The sequence below is a fragment of the Oryctolagus cuniculus genome, chromosome 1 (assembly GCF_051225735.1).
Source record: "Oryctolagus cuniculus isolate XC-2025 breed Fujian yellow rabbit chromosome 1, ASM5122573v1, whole genome shotgun sequence".
Classification (NCBI taxonomy): Eukaryota; Metazoa; Chordata; class Mammalia; order Lagomorpha; family Leporidae; genus Oryctolagus; species Oryctolagus cuniculus.
The window spans coordinates 85851620-85874394 of NC_142867.1; the positions used below are offsets into that span (position 1 = coordinate 85851620).

The following is a 22775-nucleotide window of genomic DNA, read 5'->3' on the forward strand; positions in this document are numbered from 1 at the left end:
TGGGGGTGTTGTAACACAATAAGAACTTACACTGTATTTTGAAAGGTGTCTATAACCAAAGTCAATTTATAGCTGGACTGGGAACATTTATCTCTGAGGAGCCTCTGGCATCCCCAGGGTTAGTTCATCTGCAGATGATGTTCAACATGCATTCCCCTGATTACACAAGAGGGAAAACTTGGTATACAATCCAGGAAGCGTTGTGTAAAATGACACAGGGAGCTTATGTCTGGTGTTTCTCACATCCTAAATGCCTGTCTATACTCTTTTCTCACAATACTATATCCTTTACCTTTAAATAAAAACCTTCAGTAAGAATGTTCAGAGGAGTACTGTGAATCCCTTCAAATATCTGAGCCTGTGAAATCTTGTGGATCAATGCACTGAAAAAAATTAAAGCACAATGAGGGGTAAGGAGTGCTAAGGAACGGTTACAACTTGACAGGCTGATTACAAGGACTCAGTGAGAATATATGAGCTAAGATTTTAAGAGGCAGGCAATGAGTCCCGCAAACTGGGGGAAAATCAGTCAAAGAAAAGAATATGTATAAAAGAACAAAGGCAAAATCATGCTTGGTGTTTAAGAAACAACAAGGAAGTGCTGTGGTAAGAAGCAGATATGAAGGTAAAGAAGTAATAGAAAGCTGTATAGAATAATGCCTTGTGAGTAACTATAAGGACTTTTTAAAGGTAAGAATGACTAGACCTAGAATATGTTAGGATCACCAGACGACTGAATTGGGGACATGGTAGGGGAATTAGAGTGGAAGAAAGGCAGAGTAGAAGTTTCAAGGCTACTGGAAAAATCCAGGTTAAGAAATGTGAGATATGTTAGACCAATGGTAGCAAGGAAAGTGGTAAGAAGTAGCCAGGGGGCCAGCGATGTGGCGTAATGGGTAAAGTCTCTTCCTGCAGTGCTGGCATCCCATAAGGGCACCGGTTCTAGTCCCGGCTGCTCCTTTTCCGATCCAGCTCTCTGCTATGGCCTGAGAAAGCGGTGGAAGATGGCCCAGGTACTTGGGCCCCTGCACATACATGGGAGACCTGGAAGAAGCTCTTGGCTCCTGGTTTCAGAACAGTTCTATCTGTTGGAGCCATCTGGGGTGTGAACCAGTAGATCAAAGATCTGTCTCTCCCTCTCTCTATCTGTAACTCTACCTCTCAAAATGAATAAATAAAATCTGCAAACAAAAAAGCGTTCTGCACCCTAATGTTTATTGCAGCTCAATTCACAATAGCCAAGACCTGGAACCAACCTAAATGCCCATCAACGGTAGACTGGATAAAGAAATTATGGGATATGTATTCTTTAGAATACTATACTGCAGTAAGAAACAACGAAATCCAGTCATTTGCAACAAAATGGAGGAATCTGGAACACATCATGCTGAGTGAAATAAGCCAGTCCCAAAGGGACAAATACCATATGTTCTCCCTGATTGGTGACAACTGACTGAACACCAAAAAGGAAACCTCCTGAAGTGAAATGGACACTATGGGAAACGGTGACTTGATCAGCATAGCCCTGACTGTTAATGAACAACTTAATACATTATCCCTCTTAGTAGTTTTTTTGTCTGTTCTACTTAATATGACTGGTTTAATTCTGTAATTAATGCACAGTTATTCTTAAGTGTTGAAAATTAACTGAAATGTGATCCCTGTTAAACATAAGAGTGGGAATAAGAGAGGGAAGAGATGTATAATTTGGGACATGCTCAAGCTGACTTGCCCCAAATGGTAGAGTTAGAATCATACCAGGGGATTCCAATTCAATCCCATCAAGGTGGCATGTACCAATGCCATCTCACTAGTCCAAGTGATCAATTTCAGTTCACAATTGATCATAATGAAAGGACTAAGAGTCAAAGGGAGCACATAAACAAGTCTAGTACCTGCTAACACTAACTGATAGAATAAATAAAGGGGAGAGTGATCCAACATGGGAAGTGAGATACTCAGCAGACTCATAGAATGGCAGATGTCCTCAACAGCACTCTGGCCTCAGAATCAGCCCTAAAGGCATTCGGATCTGGCTGAAAAGCCCATGAGAGTATTTCAGGCATGGAAAGCCAAGACACTCTGGCAAAAGATCTCTGTGAGTGAGATACCAGTGGAAAGAACAGGTCTTCAAAGAAGGAGGTACCTTTCTCTGAAGGGAGGAGAGAACCTCCACTTTGACTATGACCTTGTCTAAACAAGATAAGAGTCGGAGAACTCAGAGGGCTTCCATAGCCGTGGAAACTCATGACTGGAGCATAGGGAGACTACTGATGCCATAGACAGGAGTGTCAATTGGTAAAGTCAACAACAGGAGTCACTGTGCACTTACTCCTCATGTAGGATCTCTTTCCTTAATGTGCTGTGCATTGAGATTTAATGCTATAACGAGTACTCAAACAATATATTTCACTTTGTGTTTCTATGGGGGTGCAAACTGTTGAAATCTTTACTTAATGCATACTAAACTGATCCTCTGTAAAAAAAAAAAAAAGAAAGAAATTATCAACTCCCAACTTGACTCTCACTGGGATTAAACATGACAATAGGTCTGATCTGATTTCATCATCATTTAAAAAAAAATCATCTATTATTTTTCACTTTATGTTTCTGTGTGGGAGCAAACTGTTGAAATCCTTACTTAATGTATACTAAGCTGATCTTCTGTATATTAAGATAATCGAAAATGAATCTTGATGTGAATGGAAGGGGAGAGGGAGTGGGAAAGGGGAGGGTTGTGGGTGGGAGGGACGGTATGGGGGGGAAGCCATTGTAATCCATAAATTGTACTTTGGAAATTTATATTCATTAAATAAAAGTTAAAAAAAAATCTTAAAAAAAAATGAAGTAGTCAGATATAGTCAGGTCAAAAAGATTTATAGATAGTCAGGATACAGGTGACAGAAAAAGGATTAAGCATGACTGTAAAGTTCTGAATGGCACTTCCACAAGAACTCCACAGGGAGAGCAGAGAGTGAGGATCAACAATTCAGAATGAGACACAGTAATAAAAGGTTGAGATGGCTACTAAACACAAGCACAAGCGTCTAGCAGGCTGCTGGCTGTGAAAGTCTTGAGCTGAGAGAAGAGCCCTGGGCTAGGCTTCTGAAAGTCATCACCAAACCGAGAAAGATGGATAAGATCACAAAGGAAACAGGTATATGAAGGGGTCATCCAAGGACTGAGTTCTGGGGACTCTAATTTAACAGGCTGGAAACATGAGAACAATCAACAACAGAAACTGAGAATACACAGCCATAAAGGCAGAAAAAAAACAGAAGAGGGGACAGTCCTGGTAGCCAATGAAAAAAAAAGGTCGTGAGATTTCAGACAGAAAACTGACAGTGGATTTAGTAAGAGAGGTCACCAGTGACCCTGATCACAGGAATGATGGCGCAGAAAGCCTGAATAGCTGGAATTAAGTGAAAGTGGAGGGAGAAGAATTAAGTCAGCAAATAGAGAGAACTCTTTGAAGCAATTCTGCTATACAAGAGAAACAAAGGAACAGGGTAGTAGTTTAAGGGAAATGGAATTGAGAGTGTGCCTGCTTTCAAGTTGAAAGAAATATCAGCATGTGTGTTGTGATTCAGCAGAGAGGAAACAGAGAAATAATTATCTCTTAAAAATGACAAAATACAGAATAGTGTTCTAGGTGGTGTGCAGCACTTAACAAAAGTGCTAAGTCATTCATAGGAGAGAAATAAGAGACAGTGAAAAACTGAGCAGACTTAGAGTTAGTATCTAGGGAGTTTACACATATTGATTATTTCAATCCTCACAATAACGAAGGGGGTTTTATTATCATCGCCCATTATACCCAGATGAGGAAACTGAGATACAGAGAGGTTAGATAACTTACTGACAGGTAAACAGCAAATAAAGGTTTTGATTTTGAATTTGGCAGACCCACCCAGGGCTCATCTACACACCTACACTCACACTCTCACACTTTGTAACTCAGGAGTCATTATTCTGGGTTGCGATGCTCATGCCTTATTTCAGGTACACAAGAAACTACCCGTACTAAAAAATGAACAAATCCAACATAACAAGTGTCAGAGAATGACTAGCTTTAGAGTGTGGATTACCTGCCCGGATGTTCAAAGTACCTAGTATTGAATACTAGTTACACACTGATATCATAAGGTTTAAAGAGAACCACAATAACTAAGACAATTTAAACGGAAGTCGAAGGGAGTAAGTTTTTAAAACAATGTTTTGCTCTTTTGCTTAGATGGGCTATGGAAAATATAGAAAGTGATCTCCTATAATTCAACTACCTAGACACTACTGTTGATAACATGTTTGGAATATTTTCTTTCAACCTTTACTTAGATGTACAGAAACACTCATAAAAAAAGGAAAATTAACTGGGATCATAGTGTGTATAGTTCTGCATCCTTAGAATGCTTTTCCCATTTAATATTATATTGGAAATATTGTTCCATGTTCTTAAAAAATTTAATTTTAAATGGCTGCAGAGCATTCTGCCTTGGCAATGTGCCAAAATTTATTATACCAAACACTTCTACTTATTCCTCATTGTGGATAAAAATGTCATACAAAAATCTCTTACTATTTTCTTGGGAAAATTTCCTATAGCTGAATTAATGGGCTAATTTTCTTAAGGTGTTTGATATACACTGCAAAACTCTTTTTCAGTAAAGCTGTTCAAATGTAAAACTCTTATCAGCAGTGTGCTAAATACCACTTTTTGCAAAACCTTGTCAATCTGACAAAAAATACATTTGAGTCTCTTTGCTCCTGTATTATTAGCCATTTATATTTCTTTTGTGAACCAAATATCCATATCCATTATTCATTATCTTTTTAAAATATTCTATTATTTTTAAGATTTATAAGAACTCTTTAATATTAGTAGTATTAACTTTTTTCTGTCCACATAAAAACGTTTTCTTCATAACAGTATCCTTTAATTTTGCTTTTTGATAGTTTTTTGACATGCCAACAAACATTTAACATGTTTTAAAACAATGTTTTGCTCTTTTGCTTAGGTGGGCTATGGAAAATATAGAAAGTGATCCCCTATAATTCAACTACCTAGACACTACTGTTGATAACATGTATTTTTAGAGTCTCTTTAGATTTGTTATCAAATCTAAAAAGCTTTTGCTGTAATAGTTCCATTGCCTTTATGCTTAGAAAGAATGCATGTTGTAGATAAAATTCAAAATGTTGATAAAAATTATGACAAAACTGAAATGCACAGAATTTTTCATCTTACAAAGTTCATTTTCAAGCACTTCAGGATTTTCAAAAGAAGACACTATCTATGTGAAACAAAACTAACATTTATTTTTCACCAAACATGTGAGATTTTGTCCTCAGTTCTTTATAGACTTATTATATAAATCTTCAGTTTTTCATCTCAATTGTAAAGATAAGGAAACTAAACAAATAAGAGAGGTTAAATAAATAGTGGTCTATCAGAAAAAAACTCAAAGCTACTCTTATTTCTTCTCTCGCTCTTTTTGGTTTCATTTGAAAGGTAGACAGATGCAGAGAAATCTTCTGTTCAATCTTCAAATGCCTGCAGAACTAATCTGCATGTCTGATGTGGGTGACAGGGACCAAAGTACTTGAGCCACCATCTGCTGCTTCCCAAGGTATGCATTAGCACAGAGCTGGATCAGCAGTGAAGAAGCTGGACTCAAACCATATAATCCCATATTGGATGACATGTTAAGCAGCAATGGCTACACCGAATGCCGAATGCCCATCCGCTCAGAGCTACTCTTTTTTTTTTTTTCTGACAGGCAGAGTGGACAGTGAGAGAGAGACAGACAGAGAGAAAGGTCTTCCTTTTGCTGTTGGTTCACCCTCCAATGGCCGCCGCGGCCGGCATGCTGTGGCCCGTGCACCGCGCTGATCCGATGGCAGGAGCCAGGATCCAGGTGCTTTTCCTGGTCTCCCATGGGGTGCAGGCCCAAGGACTTGGGCCATCCTCCACTGCACTCCCGGGCCACAGCAGAGAGCTGGCCTGGAAGAGGGGCAACCGGGACAGAATCCAGCGCCCCGACCGGGACTACAACTCGGTGTGCCAGCGCCGCAAGGCGGAGGATTAGCCTAGTGAGCCGTGGCGCCGGCCTGCGCTACTCTTAAGGAGAAACTGTCTAAATAGACCTGGAAACCCAAATTGGTTACTCACCTCTTCATCGATTTTATCTTCTAGGGCATCAATATGACGTTCTTTAAGAAATCGCTGTGTTTTTTCTAATTGGTATTTCACTAATTCCTCAATGGCATCTTTCTCTTCCTTATCCACAAATTCTTGGACTGCTTCACCCATCCCTCTTTCTGTTAGCAGTGACAGCTGCACATTCTGTATGAGAACAAATCACTGAATGAGGAAATGATATCTATTCCTTACAAAATAACTATATAAGAGTGAAGAAAATTTTGGAATATTAACTACTGGGTATAAAGACAAAAAAGTTATCTAGTCACCAAAAGAAAATTCCAAAAGCAGGACAGCAACTGATAAACATTAAGGGCTAGAAAAAAACAAAGTTAAACAAGAAATGTGAGGGGAATGCAGGACAGGTGAAAATGCAGAGGCCTGGGTGGCTGGGGGATAAGAGTCCAGAAACAGCAGCTGATGATCAGCAGATTAGGCTAACCAGTGTAATCTCTGGGACCTATGAATATGTTACATGACAGGGAAATTAAAGTTGCAGATGAAACAGAAGTTGCTAATTAGCGGGCTGTAAATACCCCAGTGGGCCCAGTGTAATCAAAAAGGTGTTGAAATGTGGAAGAAGGAGGCAAAAGGAGCTGTAACTGTGGAAAAAAGGTGAGAGAGATACAACACTGGTGGCTTTACAGATGGAAAAAGGGGACCAACAGCCAAGAAATGTAGGTGCCACTAGAAATGAAAAGGCAAGGAAACAGATTCTCCAAGAGCTTCCAGAAGGGAGAACAGCCTTGCTGACACCCTGATTTCAGTCCAATGAGACCTGTGTCAGTTTTCTGACCACAGAAATCTAAGATAATAAATCTGCATTGTTTTATACTAAGTTCATGGAAATTTGATTTAATAGTAATAGGAAAAGACTATAACCAGAGGATCTCAGAGTAGCATATCCTCACAATAAAGGCTACACATGTCTAATTTGAAAACCTAAAATCCAAAATGCTCCAAAATCCAAACTTCTTCAGCATCAACCTGACAGCACAAGTGGAAAGTTCCATAACTGATTTCACATGAAGGGTCTCAGTCAAAACAAAGATGCACTAAGAATATGTAAAATTACTTTTAGGCTATATGGCTAAGATGTTTATCAAACATAAAGGAATTTCATTTTTAGACTTAGGTTCCATTCACAAAATATGTCACTATATATACACAAATATTCACAAATCTAAAAGAAAAAAAATTCAAATCTGAAACACTTCTGATTCCAAGCATTTTGGAACATGGATACTCAATTTCTAATAAGTTTGAGGGGCTTCACTATCACTGCATTTATGAGGTAATTCTGAAATTACACCCAAGTGCAAGAAAAGCAAATCAAATCCTGGATTAAGACCTTTATGTAGAGATAAAAAGAGGACAACAACAGTCACATGATGATGCTAACCATTGAAGCAGTATTTTTTTCTTGGTATGCAGTAACTACACATCAATGTAATAAGCCTGTCACCCTACTTACTTCAGAGACACATCTTGAGCATTCATTTTGCTTCAACTATCAATTACACATATCCTAAACTAAATCTGCTATTATGAGATGGCCATCAGTCAAAATGTGAACTGGGTTGTATTCAGCTATTTCTGCCAACCCGTCACGTCACATACTGCTCTGGAATCTGCGGAGCCCTTTGGCTAGAGCCAAGGGAGTGCCGTGGGTCATTAACACCGCTGCAGTGTTCCTGAGTGGATCCAGCTGAGAGGCAGCGAGGCTCATTCCTCAGAGTCCCCTCTCAGGGCTTGGCATTGTGCTTGGTATACGATAGGAGCTCAATAAACATTTGTTTTAGGAATGAAAAAACGATTGTGAACTGTAAGAAATTACCTTCTCGGCAGTTTGAAAATACTGTTTTACAAGGTCTTCCACCCTTAGTGTTGTTCCTTCTGAAGGTTTTGTGATAAACTTTCCAAAGTTGATGTCTTCTCCTAGAAAAAAAAAAGTTCCATCAAAAATACACAGTAGCTTCTATAATGGGAAAGTGGCTAAACTCATGGCAGGTTGCTCATGTGTGGCCAAACTATCAACTGTAGCTTCCTTAACACAGTAAATTTTGAGGCATAAAAATGAGCTGTCTTTGCCAATAGCTGGTCTTCTGCTAATAGTCAGTATCCCATTTCCATATCCTTAAGTAATCTGCCTGACAGCTGTTCTCACAGGTGGTCCACAGACCTGGTGTGGGGTGGAGGGGGGCAGGCATTCTCAAGACACTTGGGGAGTTCTCAGTGTAAAATCCATTTTCAGAAAACACAATGTTATTTGTCTTTTCACTGTATGGACATTTGCACTGATCTTATAAAGGCATTTGTGTATAAAACTGCCAGATCCTTGGGATGAGTCAAAGGAGTGACACAAAACTATCAGTCACACCACATACTCACAGTTCAAATCAAGCCAGTTTCACTTAAGAATGTGATGAAACAGTAAGAATTATCAATTTGTGGCCAGCGCTGTGGCGCAGTGGGTTAAAGCCCTGGCTTGAAGCACCGGCATCCCATATGGGCACTGGTTCTAGTCCCAGCTGCTCCTCTTCTGATCCAGCTCTCTGCGATAGCCTGGGATAGCAATAGAAGATGGTCCAAGTCCTTGGGCCCCTGCACCCAAGTGGGAGACCCGGAAGAAGCTCCTGGCTCCTGGCCTCGGATCGGCACAGCTCCAGCCGTTGCAGCCACCTGGAGAGTGAACCAGTGGATAGAAGACCTCTCTCTCTGTCTCTACCTCTCTCTGTAACTCTACCTCTCTTTCAAATAAATAAAATAAATCTTAAAAAAAAAAAAAAAAGAACTATCAATTTAATCTGTTTATCTTTCTTAACTCTCTGTGAGACAAAAAAATAGCATGCTTAAAGTCCATCTGCTGCATCCTTAAACAAAACACTGTCTCCAGAAACAGCAGGTACAGAAGAGAGAATGCTGGGCAGGAAGTCAGGACACAGGGGACCAGTATCTACTCTGACAATAACCTCTGTCAGTTAACGCTGAGTGTTATCTAGTAGGTGCAGCTGCTGAAAACACAACGATGTGAAAAAGCCAGGATCTCTGTACATGAGAATACATGAGTACAATGATGTAGAATGTTAGAGGCATAAGAGAATATGACACATGGAAGAAAGCAATTAATTCTTCTCAAAAAAGGCTTAACATAAAGTGCAGGTATCCAATGCATATACCATTGAAATCAACGATTGAAGAATACACAGGATTCATTGACAAGAAGAAAAAAGGGAGCAAGAATTTTGCATAGCAGCTACGGTGCTGCTTGGGATACCCACATCACATATCGGAGCACTTGGTTTGAGTAATTGCTCCTCCATTTCTGATCTGCTTCCTGCAGAGGCAGCAGATGACTGCTCAAATGCCTGAGCCACTGCTACCCATGTGGGAAACCTGGACTGAATTCTGGGTTCCCAGCTTCAACCTGGCCCAACCCTGGTTGTTGCAAAGATTTGGGGAGTTAACCACAGTGGAAGATCTCTGCCTCTGCACTTCAAATAAAAGTTTTGTTTTGTTTTTTTTGTTTTGTTTTGTTTTGTTTTTTTTCAGGCAGGGGAAAAGTACCTACAAAGGCCCAGAAATAATAGCAGTTCAAAGTTCAGTGTGTTTCTTGCAAACTGAATAAAAATTTTTTTTTTTTTTTTTTTTTTTTAATTTTTGACAGGCAGAGTGGACAGTGAGAGAGAGAGACAGAGAGAGAAAGGTCTTCCTTTGCCGTTGGTTCACCCTCCAATGGCCGCCGCTGCAGCCGGCGCACCGCGCTGATCCGATGGCAGGAGCCAGGATCCAGGTGCTTTTCCTGGTCTCCCATGGGGTGCAGGGCCCAAGCACTTGGGCCATCCTCCACTGCACTCCCTGGCCATAGCAGAGAGCTGGCCTGGAAGAGGGGCAACCGGGACAGAATCCGGCGCCCCGACCGGGACTAGAACCCGGTGTGCCGGCGCCGCAAGGTGGAGGATTAGCCTATTGAGCCACGGCGCCGGCCAATAAAAATGTTTTTGAAGTTGAAGGAAAGCGAGTTAATATTACTTCATAAATATGATCACAACATTTTATTATGACACACTATGTAAAGATCATTTACATCCAATATATCATCTGATCCTCACAATCCTATGAGGCCGGCAAATAGTTATCCTGATTTACAGATGGGAAAACTACAGGTGCTGGCACTGTGGCATAGCAGGTAAAGCCACCGCCTGCAGTGCTAGCATCCGATAAGGGTGCTGGTTCAAGTCCCGGCTGCTCCACTTCTGATCCAGCTCTCTGCTATGGCCTGGGAAAGCAGTAGAAGATGGCCCATGTCCTTGGGCCCCTGTACCTGCATGGGAGACCTGGAATAATCTCCTAGCTTCCGATCAGCACAGCTCTAGCCATTGTGGCCAATTGGGGAGTGAACCAGCAGATGGAAGACTTCTCTCTCTGTCTCTGCCTTTCCTTCTCTGTCTGTGTAATTCTGAGTTTCAAATAAATAAATCTTAAAAAAGAAAAAAAAAAAGAAAACTATACACCAAAGACATTAAGTAATTTATACAGTGTCACACATTACTGACTGCTTCCAATAAGACAGAAGTGTTCCCACTGAGCAATTTTTGTTTAAACAAAAAAAGGGATTACTAAAACAAAACTCACTAGGGATTAAGCTCAAGTAAAATAAGGTACTAGTTATATATTCTGTTTACTAGTTATATATTCTGTTTCCCTATAACTGTTAAAGAAATGGATATACAATTAGTAAACCATTATCAGAAAGTATTTAAAATTTAGAGCATAAAAATAAAATTCTATAAATGGATATTTTTCCTAAAAACTACTATGTGAGTCCCATTTAAATATTTGAATGATTGTTTGAGGTTGAATTCAGAGCATACTTGGTATCTGATTACAATTTGACAACGAAAATAAAAGCCCAGTAATTTGGGCTAATAAAAATCTAGGTAGTTTATTGGGAAAGAAGGACCATGTTTCTATGGAAAATTCTCTGATTCAATATCTCTAAGGAGAAGAGACTATATTTAAAAAGATTAGCATGTCTTATGAAAAGGCACTGTTTCAGTCAGATGACCTTGCTACTTAAGTTCTAAAAAAAGGGGCAATTTGTTTTGGTGAAATTTAATTGGAAATTAATTACATCTAACATTAGAAAGATCAAACTATGGGATACCTCTTTAAAAGTCTGAAGTTTTCCCAAACCACTGTACACTCTAGTCAAAATACTTAATTCAAAATTTGAAAACAAAAATTCTCTGAACATTAAAAAAGTATAATAAGTAATCAATATTTATTGTGAGCAATAAACCTCTAAAGTCTGTGTATGTTGTTACTAAGCAATACTGTTTCAAGAAACTACATTTCCAGAGAAAGCCTTCCATCTTTTCATTGATATACACAGGTGTAAAAGTACTTGTTACTTAATTGTAGAAGATGAAGATAATTATTCTAATTATTTTTATTTGCCTAAGATACCACAATCATACTAAAACACCTCCCCTATTACTTTATACTTTTTTTGTTACTAAAAATTGATTAGCACAAACTTTAAAAGAATACTTTTTAGCTTATAAAAATAACTATCTTACCTGTTTTTACCTTTTGTTCTCTGTGCCTGAAAAAATGGATAACATCTTTGGGATTAGCTACCCGATCTACAAATTTCTGGCTAAAGCGATGTACGTTGAAAGGTTCAAAACCTCCACTATAGTCCACCTGTAATTACAGAATAATCTATGAAGGCTAGGAAATAATTGGTAATTGTTGAGAAACACACTCATTTTTCAGTGTCTATGCTCAATATTTTTAATTCATAAATTAATTTTCTAAAATGCATTTTAAATTTTATTTATTTTGAAGCCGGTGCTTTGGTATAGTAGGTAAAGCCCCCACCTGCAGCACTGGCATCCAATATGGGCATCAGTTCGAGTTCCAGCTGCTCTTCTTCCAATCCAACTCCCTGCTAATGTGCCTGGAAAAGCACTAGATGGCTCAAATCCTCCATTTGGGAGACCCAGATGAAGCTCCTGGCTCCTGCTTTGGCCTGGCCCAGCCCTCGCTGTTGCAGCCATTTGGGGAGTAAACCAGCAGATGGAAGATTGATTTCTCTCTTTCTCCCTCTCTCTCTGTAACTGTCCCTTTCAAATAAGTAACTAAATATTTAATAAATTAATTAATTAATTTTATTTATTTTGAGAGAGAGAGACCTCCTATCTGCTGTTTCACTCTCCAAATGTCTGAAACAGCTAGGGCTGGGATGGGGACAGAGCCAGGATTCAGGAATACAACCCAGGCTCCCTAATCACTTGAGCCATCAGTTCTGTCTCCCAGGGTCTGCATTAGCAGAAAGCTGGACTCAGGAGCCAGAGTTGGGAATCAAAGCCAGGCTCTCCAAGGTGCAATATGGGAATCTTAACCACTAGGCTAAAGGCCTACTCTCTATAATACATTTTAAAGATTATGACAGTGTTATATTATTTATTCTACTGAGAAAATAATGGCTTCAAGATTTATAAACTTAAGTAAAATACTTTAATGGATCAAACAAAACATAGCAAGAATTTCCACAATAATGGAAAAACTACATCTCCCAACAACACTAACAGTCTCAGTACATACCAGAAATGCCACCTGAAAAGGAGGCAGGATTTCTAAACAAAATTCTAAGTTTAAAAAAAAAAAAGGAAGAAAAATCCCTACTAAAATAAAATACAAGTCCTAGATGCATATGTTAATTAATCCTTTATCTTAAGGATGTGTCTTTACAATAAACAACGATAAATGTTGAAAAAATTCAGGAAGAAAAAAATCAAACTGATGAGCAGAAGGAAATAGACTATTACCTTTAAAACATAGTATCTCATTAGAATTAACCTCTCTCAAGGCAGGCTCTTTCTAAGGAAGTCTACAGTGGTAAACAGACCTTTACTAAGAGTAATACTCCCTCTCCTTTGAAGAGATATTTATAAATAATTTTCCTAAACTAGCAGTTCTCAAAGTATGCTTTGGGCACCAGCCCTGCCCCACATCACCAGCCTCTTCAGAGTGCTCCCTAACCTAAGCACCACCCACTTACATTCTTCATCACACTTAGCACTATGCTCAAAGTTTTTCGTTCATTTTGTTCATCTATTTCCTATTTGTTTATCACGTCTCTCGTCACGCCTCCATCTCCTGTAAGCTCAACAAATTCAAAACCTCACCTGTTTATCATCGCTGTGTCCCCCAGCATCTCTAACAGAAGCTACTCAGTAAGGTTTGTTCAATGAATTAATAGGTATCCGGTAGTTGATACAATATACTTCTACCATATTAGATACATCAACTCTCTGGCTTTTGGTTTCATGACAGAACTAATAATTTACTGCGCTTAGGAAAAGGAATGCCAATGTTCTACTAAATCTGGTTAATTCTAATGGTACCAGGCAGGAATAGATGAGAAATATCCCTGCCTGATGAAGACCATGTGGTTCCTCTAAAATGACGTTGCATTATCCAGACCATCTCTACAGCTGCCATGTTATAAAAGAGGAAATAATCAATGCTAAAGCTATTGGTCTCCCCACAATTTCTCAGACACATTAACAATTACACTCCACACTAGCTATATTCATAAATCTCTGCTCCTAAGAGTTACAAAATTCATCCATTACACCAAATTGACTGAGTACCCTCAATATTCTAGGCATTCCATTAAGGGCTAGAGATACAAATCTTGGTAGTCAAGACATTCACAAACTGACGGGAAAAAAAAAATTAATAAATAATTGTGAGACAGTAAATGGTGCTCTAAGAAGCTGTGCAATATAGAATGAGGATACAAAGGAAGAAGCAACAACCCTGAGGGGAGGCCAAAAAAGGCTTCTTTGAGGAGGGAAGCTTCAAGCAGATGCTGAAGGAGGTACAAAGAAAGGAGGAAGGGAGTGCCTTCTATGCAGCAGGGTCCACATGGCTAAATAACTCCATGGGACCCAGAGTGCAGTAACTTCGTCCATATGACTGCAGCTTAGGATGCATGGACAGGAAAAGGAAGAAGTCATCAAAGAAGTTCATTTAGACCAGATCCTGTAGATTCTGGGTTCTCTCCTAAAAAGTTTACACTTGTTCTTGTTAGTATAGGATCAAGTAATTGTCAGCAGGATAGATGTGCAAGATTACTTTAGGAAGAACATTTTGACACAGTGTAGAGGGAGGCCTCATGGCAAGGAAAGGGAAAATTGGAGGCAGAGTTCAGATAGGATGCTGCAGGTATAGGTCTGTAGGTGACAACAGTGGTCCAACTATAGTAACAACAGTGGGATAGAGAAACGGAACCAGACTGTTTACTATACAACAGATATTACTGAAGTCACTGGGACCGCCTAAGTGTATAAAGTACAAACCAAGGAACAAGAGATCCAGTTGTTCAAAGTTCTACAACTAAAGGCAATTCCAGAACCAAACCTAAGCAGTTTGGCTCTGGACCTTACCTCCACACACTACACCCCCAAGACTTTCAAATTTCAATATATAGGAAAAACCTCTTGGAGATTTTGTTATAATGCAGCGAGTCTGATATGGAGTCAGAAATTCTGCATTTTAAACAGTTTCCCATATGATGCTACATTGCTGGTTTAAGGACCACACTCTGAGTATCAGGTTTTAGGGGACCCTGGACATACAGATCAACAAGGAATGCTATGTATATATGTATTTGGGAGTGAACACTCTAGAGACAATCATTAAAACCAAATGCCCTGGGGCCGGCGCCATGGCTCACTTGGTTAATCCTCCACCTGCGGCGCCGGCATCCCATATGGGCGCAGGGTTCTAGTCCTGGTTGCTCCTCTTCCAGTCCAGCTCTCTGCTATGGCCCAGGAAGGCAGTAGAGGATGGCCCAAGTGCTTGGGCCCTGCACCCGCATGGGAGACCAAGAGGAAGCACCTGCTCCTGGCTTCAGATCGGCACAGTGCGCCAGCCATAGTGGCCATTTAGGGGGGTGAACCAACGGAAGGATGACCTTTTCTTTCTGTCTCTCTCTCTGACTGTCTAACTCTGCCTGTCAAAAAAAAACAAAAAACAAAAAACAAAAAAACAAATGTCTTGACTGAAAAGAAGGTTAACTAAGAGATAGGAGGGGATAAAGACAATCCAAAGAATGCCAAAGAGTAAGATGAGAAAAAAAATTACTGGATTTGATGACTGAAGGTTACAATTTAAACTTGATTGCAATGGACTAAATAACAGAAGATAGGCCACATGTGTCTCAAGGGCTTAGAACAGAATGAAAACAAACAAGGAAGGAGCTAGGAGAAAGCAAAAGCACAGTGGCAAAGAAATGGTCTATTGATATTTATTTGTTTATATCACAATGGAAAAGCACACATATAGGCACAGGAAACAATTCAAACAATAACATAAATAAATTATACATAGTAGGAGAAGTGACATGAAACTAGGAGTGATAGAAGTATGGGGGCTGACAGCTTTATTATGCTGGGGCCTCAGTGAGGTGACATTTCAGCAACTAGAGGGAGGAAAGAGTGTGTCTGACATGCTTGAGACCACAAGGTCCAGATGCCTAGAACAGGACAAGAAGAGTGAGAGCAAAAGAAAAGTCACAGATATGAGCCAATCTATTAAATAAAATATTTATACAATGACAAAAACAAGGAAAAATATCAACCCTAACAAATCAAACTATGGTTAAAATCAAATCTTTGTAGTTCATTATTTTGCCTCAATGGTGATTATTCTTATTACCATACGCACTCCCCTTACTACTCTTCAATAAATCAAAAAAAATTATTACATTCTAAAGATTATTTATAATAAAGTTTAATTTATATAAACAGAACTTACTCGCAGTCGTATAAGAGGCTTCTCTGGCTGTCGAGAATTTCCCAGACGTTCTTGTTCAGCATTTTCAAGCATTTCTTCAATCTCAAAATGAAAAACAATATTAAAAATTAAAAACAAATACTAAATTTACCTTAAATCAGCTAAATACCACAGGAATTTTCCTGTACTACATGATCATCTTTACTTCCTAGGAGATTTTTTTTTTTTTAAAGAGTTTATTTATTTATTTGAGAGGTAGAGTTATAGACAGTGAGAAGGAGAGACAGAGAGAGGTCTTCCTTCTGCTGGTTCACTCCCTAAATGGTGTCAACAGCCAGAACTGCACGGATCCGAAGCCAGGAGCCAGGAGTTTCTTCCGGGTCTCCCACGTGGGTGCAGGGGCCCAAGGATCTGAGCCACCTTCCACTGCTTTCCTAGGCCATAGCAGAGAGCTGGATTGGAAGAAGAGCAGCTGGGACTAGAACCGGCACCCATATGGGATGCCAGCGCTTCAGACCAGGGCTTTAACTCACTGCGTCACAGCACTGGCCACTTTAGGAGATGTTTAATGCCTTTAAAAAGCACATCTTGCAATGTTCCCACTAACAACTATTCCTTAATGTTTACCTTCACAAAAGTTCTTAATAAAATCTCAGCCTCTTAAGTAATTATTTTAGAAGAAATCTGAAACATTATTCCTGTTCCAATTCTTTATTCATGTTTCAATATAGGTTCCTTCATCTTACCAAGTTAAAACCAAGGAAATCTAGATTTTTCAGTAATAGCATCCCTTAAGAGACTGACAAGGATATTTAGGAGTCTACATGTAAAGCATTTGGGATTATTTCTCTTGGAAGAGTTCAAGATAAAAGAAAATCTGAGCAATGTTTAGAAATACCTGAGGTTGTCTCATGTTAGAAGAGAACAATATTATAGAATTTAGACTTCGAAAAAAATTCGAGCAAAAAAATTGCTCTATATTTTTCCTGAGGTGAGAATCAAGTTACAAGGAGGCAGGACTAGAATCATTTTCACAAATGCTTGTGTGCATAGTGATTAGCTATCTTCAGACAGGCAACTTTATAGCTGAGTGACTGTAGCTGTTAGAAAATCCTTATGTTGGAATTAAAATCCACCATCTTATACCTTGTTTATGACCTCAAGAACAATACAGAACAAGTGCTTTTGGCCTTAGATCTCTTTCAAGTCTAAAATTTTGTAATCTTGTCCTTAAAATTTTGTTATTTATGTATTTTTTTTATTTGAAAGGCAGAGAGAGAGAGAGAGAGATAACAGAAATAGAGATAAGTATCTTCCATCAGTTGGTTCATTCCTCAAATGCCCACAACAGTAGGGTTTGGGGCCACACCAAAGCCAGGAGCCCAGGACTGATTCCGCATCTCTGGTATGGGTGGCAGAGGTTCAAATACTTGAACCATCATCTGTTGCTTCTTAGGGTGCATATAGCAGGAATCTGGATCATAACTGAAGGAGCCAGAACTTAAACCACACACTCCAATACGGGATGCAGCCATTCCAAGAAGCAACTTAACTGCTGTACCAAACATCTGTCCCCTCTGATCTTGTCCTTTAAACTACAACAAAGCAGTCCAACAGAGCTTTCTGCAATGTTTTATATCTACACAATTCAATATGATTACCATATGGATACACAGAACTTGAAATATGGCTATTACAAGTAAGAAACTAAATTTTTTTTATTTATTTTATTTCTTTGAATGGCAGAAAGAAAAACAGATCTCCCAGCCACTGGTTCACACCCCAAATGCCTACAATAGCCAGAGCTGGGTTAGGCCAAAGACAGAAGTAAGTAACTCCATCTAGGAGCTGGTGTGGTGTAAAAGTAATACTGCTGCCTAGGATGCCAGCATCAAATACGGGTGCCAGTTTGAGGACCAGCTGCTCCACTTCTGATCCAGCTCCCTGCTAATGGCTTAGGAAAAGCAATGGAAGATGGACCCCTGCCACCCACATGGGAGAACCTGAAGAAGCTTCTGGTCCCGGTCTGGTCCTGGTCTCGGCCTGGTCCTGCCCCAGCCATTGTGGCCATTTGGGGAGCAAACCAGTAGATGGAAGATCTCTCTCTGTCTCTCCTCCTGTACCTTTTAAATAATTAAATATATCTTAAAAAAAAAAAAAAAAAAAAAAACTTCATCTGGATTTCCAACATGTGTGGCATGTGGCAGGGATCCTGGTACTCTGCATCATTACCTACTGCCTTCTAGAATGTACCAGGAAACTTGTAATAGGTAGCAGAGCCCAGAATGGAAACCAAGCACTTCAATATGGGATGCAGAAGCAGTATTTCAACCATTGTGCCATACGTCTGACCTAAGAAGTGAATTTTTAATGTAATTTAAATTAAATTAAAATAGCCACATGTACTAGTGATTAGATGGCATGAATCTGTAAGAATATAATCAATTCTTTGCATTCAAACATCACACTGCACTTTTTTTGCCTTGTACTAGGTCAAGGGCTAAGAGAGAATAATTGGACAGGAGTTCTGTTCTTGAATGGTTCAGCAGAGGGGCAAAGCAAAATTTGAGCTATCATCTGTTGCTTCCCAGGGTAGTGGCTCCCGTGATCCTCTCCCCACAGCCAGCAATTTAAACAGCTATTCACACACCAAGTAGCTTTCACAACAGCTCCAGAACCCAGGTGAAAGATCACAGTGCCTGGTTTTAGTACAATAGAAGAAAAGACACAGTAAAGAAAACAGGAAGGGAAGAGTTGTTGTATTACCCATCTCCCAGCAACAGGTAGCACAGTGTAAACAGAAACATCTACTGCTTGGGAGGACAGTTTAGACTTTAGACTTGAAATACAGTACCAGTCCTACCATGTTAAAAATCAAGATCTGATAGGGTCCCACATCCTCCCAGGATTGTGCCAGCAGACTGATTTTTGGGTCCTTTTGGAGTGGCATTGTGGCACAGTGAGGTAAGCTGCAGTCTGCAATGCCAGCATCCAATATGGGCACCGGTTCAAGTCCCAGCTGCTCCACTTCTGATCCAGCTCCCAAGTACCTGGGAAAGCAGCAGAAGATGGCCCAAGTACTTAGGCCCCTGCACCTACGTGGGAGATCTGAATGAAATTCCAAGCTCCTGGGTTCAACCTGGCCCAACTCTAAACATAGACAGCCATTTTGGGAGTGAACCAAAGATAAAGATCTCTGTCTCTCCCTCCCTCTGTAACTGCCTTTCAAAAATATACCTATATACATACATATATATAGATTTTGGACCATTCTTAGCCAGGTAGAAAGATCAGAATTCACCATCCCTCCCCAACCCCAGCAGACCACCGGACAAGAAACCAGACACTGTGAAATAGGGCAGGAAAGAAAACTCAAGACCTTGTTTTGGAGGTCAAAGCAGGCTGCGGCTGTGAGAACCAGAGGCTGATAAAGCCCAAAGGCCTCTAGCGCTAGACCAGTGCTTGCAACCTTAGCTTCCAGACATCCTCCTGCATCAGGCAGAAACCTGTGTCCCAGTGAAACAGACTCTTGTGGGACTGGTATATATCCCCAAGATTGCACAGCATCTGGCCACTGTGAGACCAGGTGTGAGGCAGATTACTGTCAGACTGGGCAATCAATGGGCTGCCTCATCACCCTTCCCCCATCCTTGGGCAGTCAGCCTGTGCCTTAGGACTGTGCAGGTAAAACTCAAACTAGGCAGATACTAATAGTCCTGTCACCAGGCCAGAATCCGTAGGTACTTCTAGTAACATAAAAACAGACATATACATCAATGGAACAGGATACAGCCAACTGATCATTGACAAAGGTACAGTCTTTTCAGTAAATGGTGCTGAGAAAACTGGATCTCCACATCCATCCAGAAAAATGGAACTAGCACCCTAACTGTCACCATGAATGAAAAATCAACACAAAGCAGACTTAAGTCCAAACTGTAAGATCTGAAAGATTGAAACTACTGGAAGAAAACATAAGGAGACACTTCAGGATATTGAAATGCACATGGATTTTTTTTTAGATCAGACCCCAAAAACATTCCTCTCGAATTCCACACCTCCATTCAAAGTCCACAGGATTTAGGTACACTAGATCCAGTAAGTGATTTTGTCACAATACTGAAAACATTTTTGATTGTCATGACTTGGGGGAAGGGTGCTACTAGCATTTAGTGGGCAGAGGACAAGGAAAACAGTGCAGAACATTCTACAGTATACAACACAGCTTCTTGCAGCTAAGAATTATCTAGTCTAAAATGTCAACTAAGCCAAAGTTAAAAACCTAGGGCTGGGGATGGTGCTAAAACCCAGTGGGTTAAGATACCCCCTGCAGCACTGGCATCCCATATGGAAACTGGTTCAAATGCCAGCTGCTCCACTTCTGATCTAGCTCACTGTTATTGGCCTGGGAAAAGAAACAGAAGATGGCCTGTGTGTTTGGGACCCTGTCATCCATGTGGGAGAGCTGGAAGAAGCTCCTGGCTCCTGTCTTCAGCCTGGCCCAACCCCAGCCGTTGCTGCCATTAGGGGAGTGAATCTGTGGAATTAAGCCTGGGTCATTGTTAAGATCAGAATAAAAAGGTGAGAAAAGATCAGTTTGTTTCTCACTGTAACTGGGTGGCAGGTCACATGCTGATAAGGAGTAGGACAACATTCTTCTGTTTAAACCTAGCATGAAATCTACTGGCTTGATTTGTCCCACAATGGTTTTTACAGCCTGTTTTCTCAAGTCTCCTTGTCAGCTCTGTCCTCAGTAACAACTAGGTATGTGACACATATTACACACTCATTTTGAAAGATATGAGTAGTATTAACTTATACATGGCCAGTGCCGTTGCTCACCAGGCTAATCCTCCGCCTATGGCACTGGCACCCAGGGTTCTAGTCCCAGTCGGGGCGCCGGATTCTGTCCCAGTTGCTCCTCTTCCAGCCCAGCTCTCTGCTGTGGCCCAGGAAGGCAGTGGAGGATGGCCCAAGTCCTTGGGCCCTACACCACATGGGAGACCAGGAGGAAGCACCTGGCTCCTGGCTTCAGATCGGCACAGCGCGCCGGCCGTGGCAGCCATTTTAGAGGGTGAACCAACGGAAGGAAGACCTTTCTCTCTGTCTCTCTCACTGTCTAACTCTGCCTGTCAAAAAAAATTTTAAAAAAATTATACCTAGCATCTATACAGTAAAATTTCTCCACTTTTAAGTACAACTGAAGCAAGCTGGATCATTCAAGGATGATCTACGATAATTTTAACATTATCTAAGTTTCTAAATTCTTACTGCAGATGTATCTACGTGAACAAGATGTTCTTTAATGTTAATAATATACCTGAAACAGATTTAAGTGTGAGATGCCATATTAGCATGCTATCAACATCTGCTCCCAGGAAAAAGTACTGAAAGATCACTAAGGACTTATGGTAAATAAAAATGTTTCTAAAGGTATAGATGTATATTTTCTAAGCCATTCAACAGAACCACATGGCATAATTGAAAGTTCTACATCAGATAAAAAAATCATTGAAGTAGCTTCTACAAATCTCAAGGTCTCAGAAAAGGATAAAGCCCCTAAGAGAGCTCAGAAATGCACTTCTTAAGAAAATTCAGTTACCTAGAGTCTAGAAATTTAAATCTATGCTATTGGTATCACAATGTTAAAAAGGCTGAACTAAAGGATTAAAACTTTCCAAGAGAAAGAAGCAGAAAATTTTAATATAAAGCTCTGCTTCAATTTTTCATATCGTAATTTTTACATGGTTTTAGAATAAAGCATATGACAAAAACATCAAAACCAGTATCTTTATTTTAGGGCTGGCATTGTGGAGTAACAGGTTAAGCTGCTGCCTGCAGCAGCAGCATCCCATGTGGGCACCATTTCAATTCCCAGTTGCTCTACTTCCAATCTAGCTCCCTGCTAATGTGCCTGGGAAAGCAACAGAGGATGGACCAAGTGGGCCCCTGTACCCACGTGAGAGACCCAGAAGAAGCTCCTGGCTTCAGCCTGGCCCAGCTCTGACCATTGCAGCTATCTGGGGAGTGAATCAGTGGATGGAAGATCTCTGTCTCTCATTTTTCTTTGTAACTCTGCCTTTGAAATAAATAAATTAATCTTTAAAATAAAAACAAAAAAATTAGAGCTGATGCCAGAGAATGGCACATGACTCAAGACTGGATGAAATCAATGGAAAAATCAGTCAATGCATCTTCCATTTCCAGTGCATTTTTTCTAGCTTCAGGGATCAAATTTTGGGTTATACACTCAACTTTAAGCCCAATGAAACTCAGTGGGGTTGATTTGGAAATACCAGGAAAAATACTCTTTCAACTATAAAGATAATATAAGTCTTTGGAGTACCATGGGAAAATGTCTTGTTTTTGGTAAAGCTTAACACAGAAACCATCAAAGTTAGTGGCAGAGGAGGCCAGCACCATGGCATAGCAGGTAAAGCTACTGCCTTCAGTGCTGGCATCCCATATGGGCCCCAGTTCAAGTCCTGGCTGTTCTACTTCCGATCCAACTCTCTGCTAGAGCCTAGGAAAGCACAGAAGATGGCCCAAGATGGGCAGTAAACCAGCAGATGAAAGACCTCTCTCTCTCTCTCTCTCTCTGCCTCTAACTCTGCCTTTCAAATAAATAAATAAATCTTTTTAAAAAATGCACAGCACATAAAAGCAGTCAGTGAATACTAGTGATCATATTGATTATTGTTATCACTACCTTACATGATTTTTTGAGAGTAAAATATAAAGTAAAACAGCTAGCACAGAGTTA

The 22775-nt window shown here is 40.1% G+C and overlaps 1 protein-coding gene across 4 annotated transcripts in view; it reads right to left on the bottom strand.

Annotated features, from left to right (window-relative positions):
* Window positions 1-22775, bottom strand: part of MRE11 (MRE11 double strand break repair nuclease) — an 84823-nt gene that overhangs the window by 42532 nt on the left and 19516 nt on the right. For all 4 annotated transcript variants that reach the window (XM_008262535.5, XM_008262533.5, XM_002708627.6 and 1 more), the window contains exons 10-13: window positions 16034-16114; window positions 11782-11908; window positions 8037-8137; window positions 6170-6343 (exon numbers count right to left, since the gene is read on the bottom strand). In XM_008262535.5, the coding sequence (XP_008260757.3) occupies window positions 6170-6343; window positions 8037-8137; window positions 11782-11908; window positions 16034-16114 (483 nt within the window). The remainder of the gene's footprint in view (window positions 1-6169; window positions 6344-8036; window positions 8138-11781; window positions 11909-16033; window positions 16115-22775) is intronic.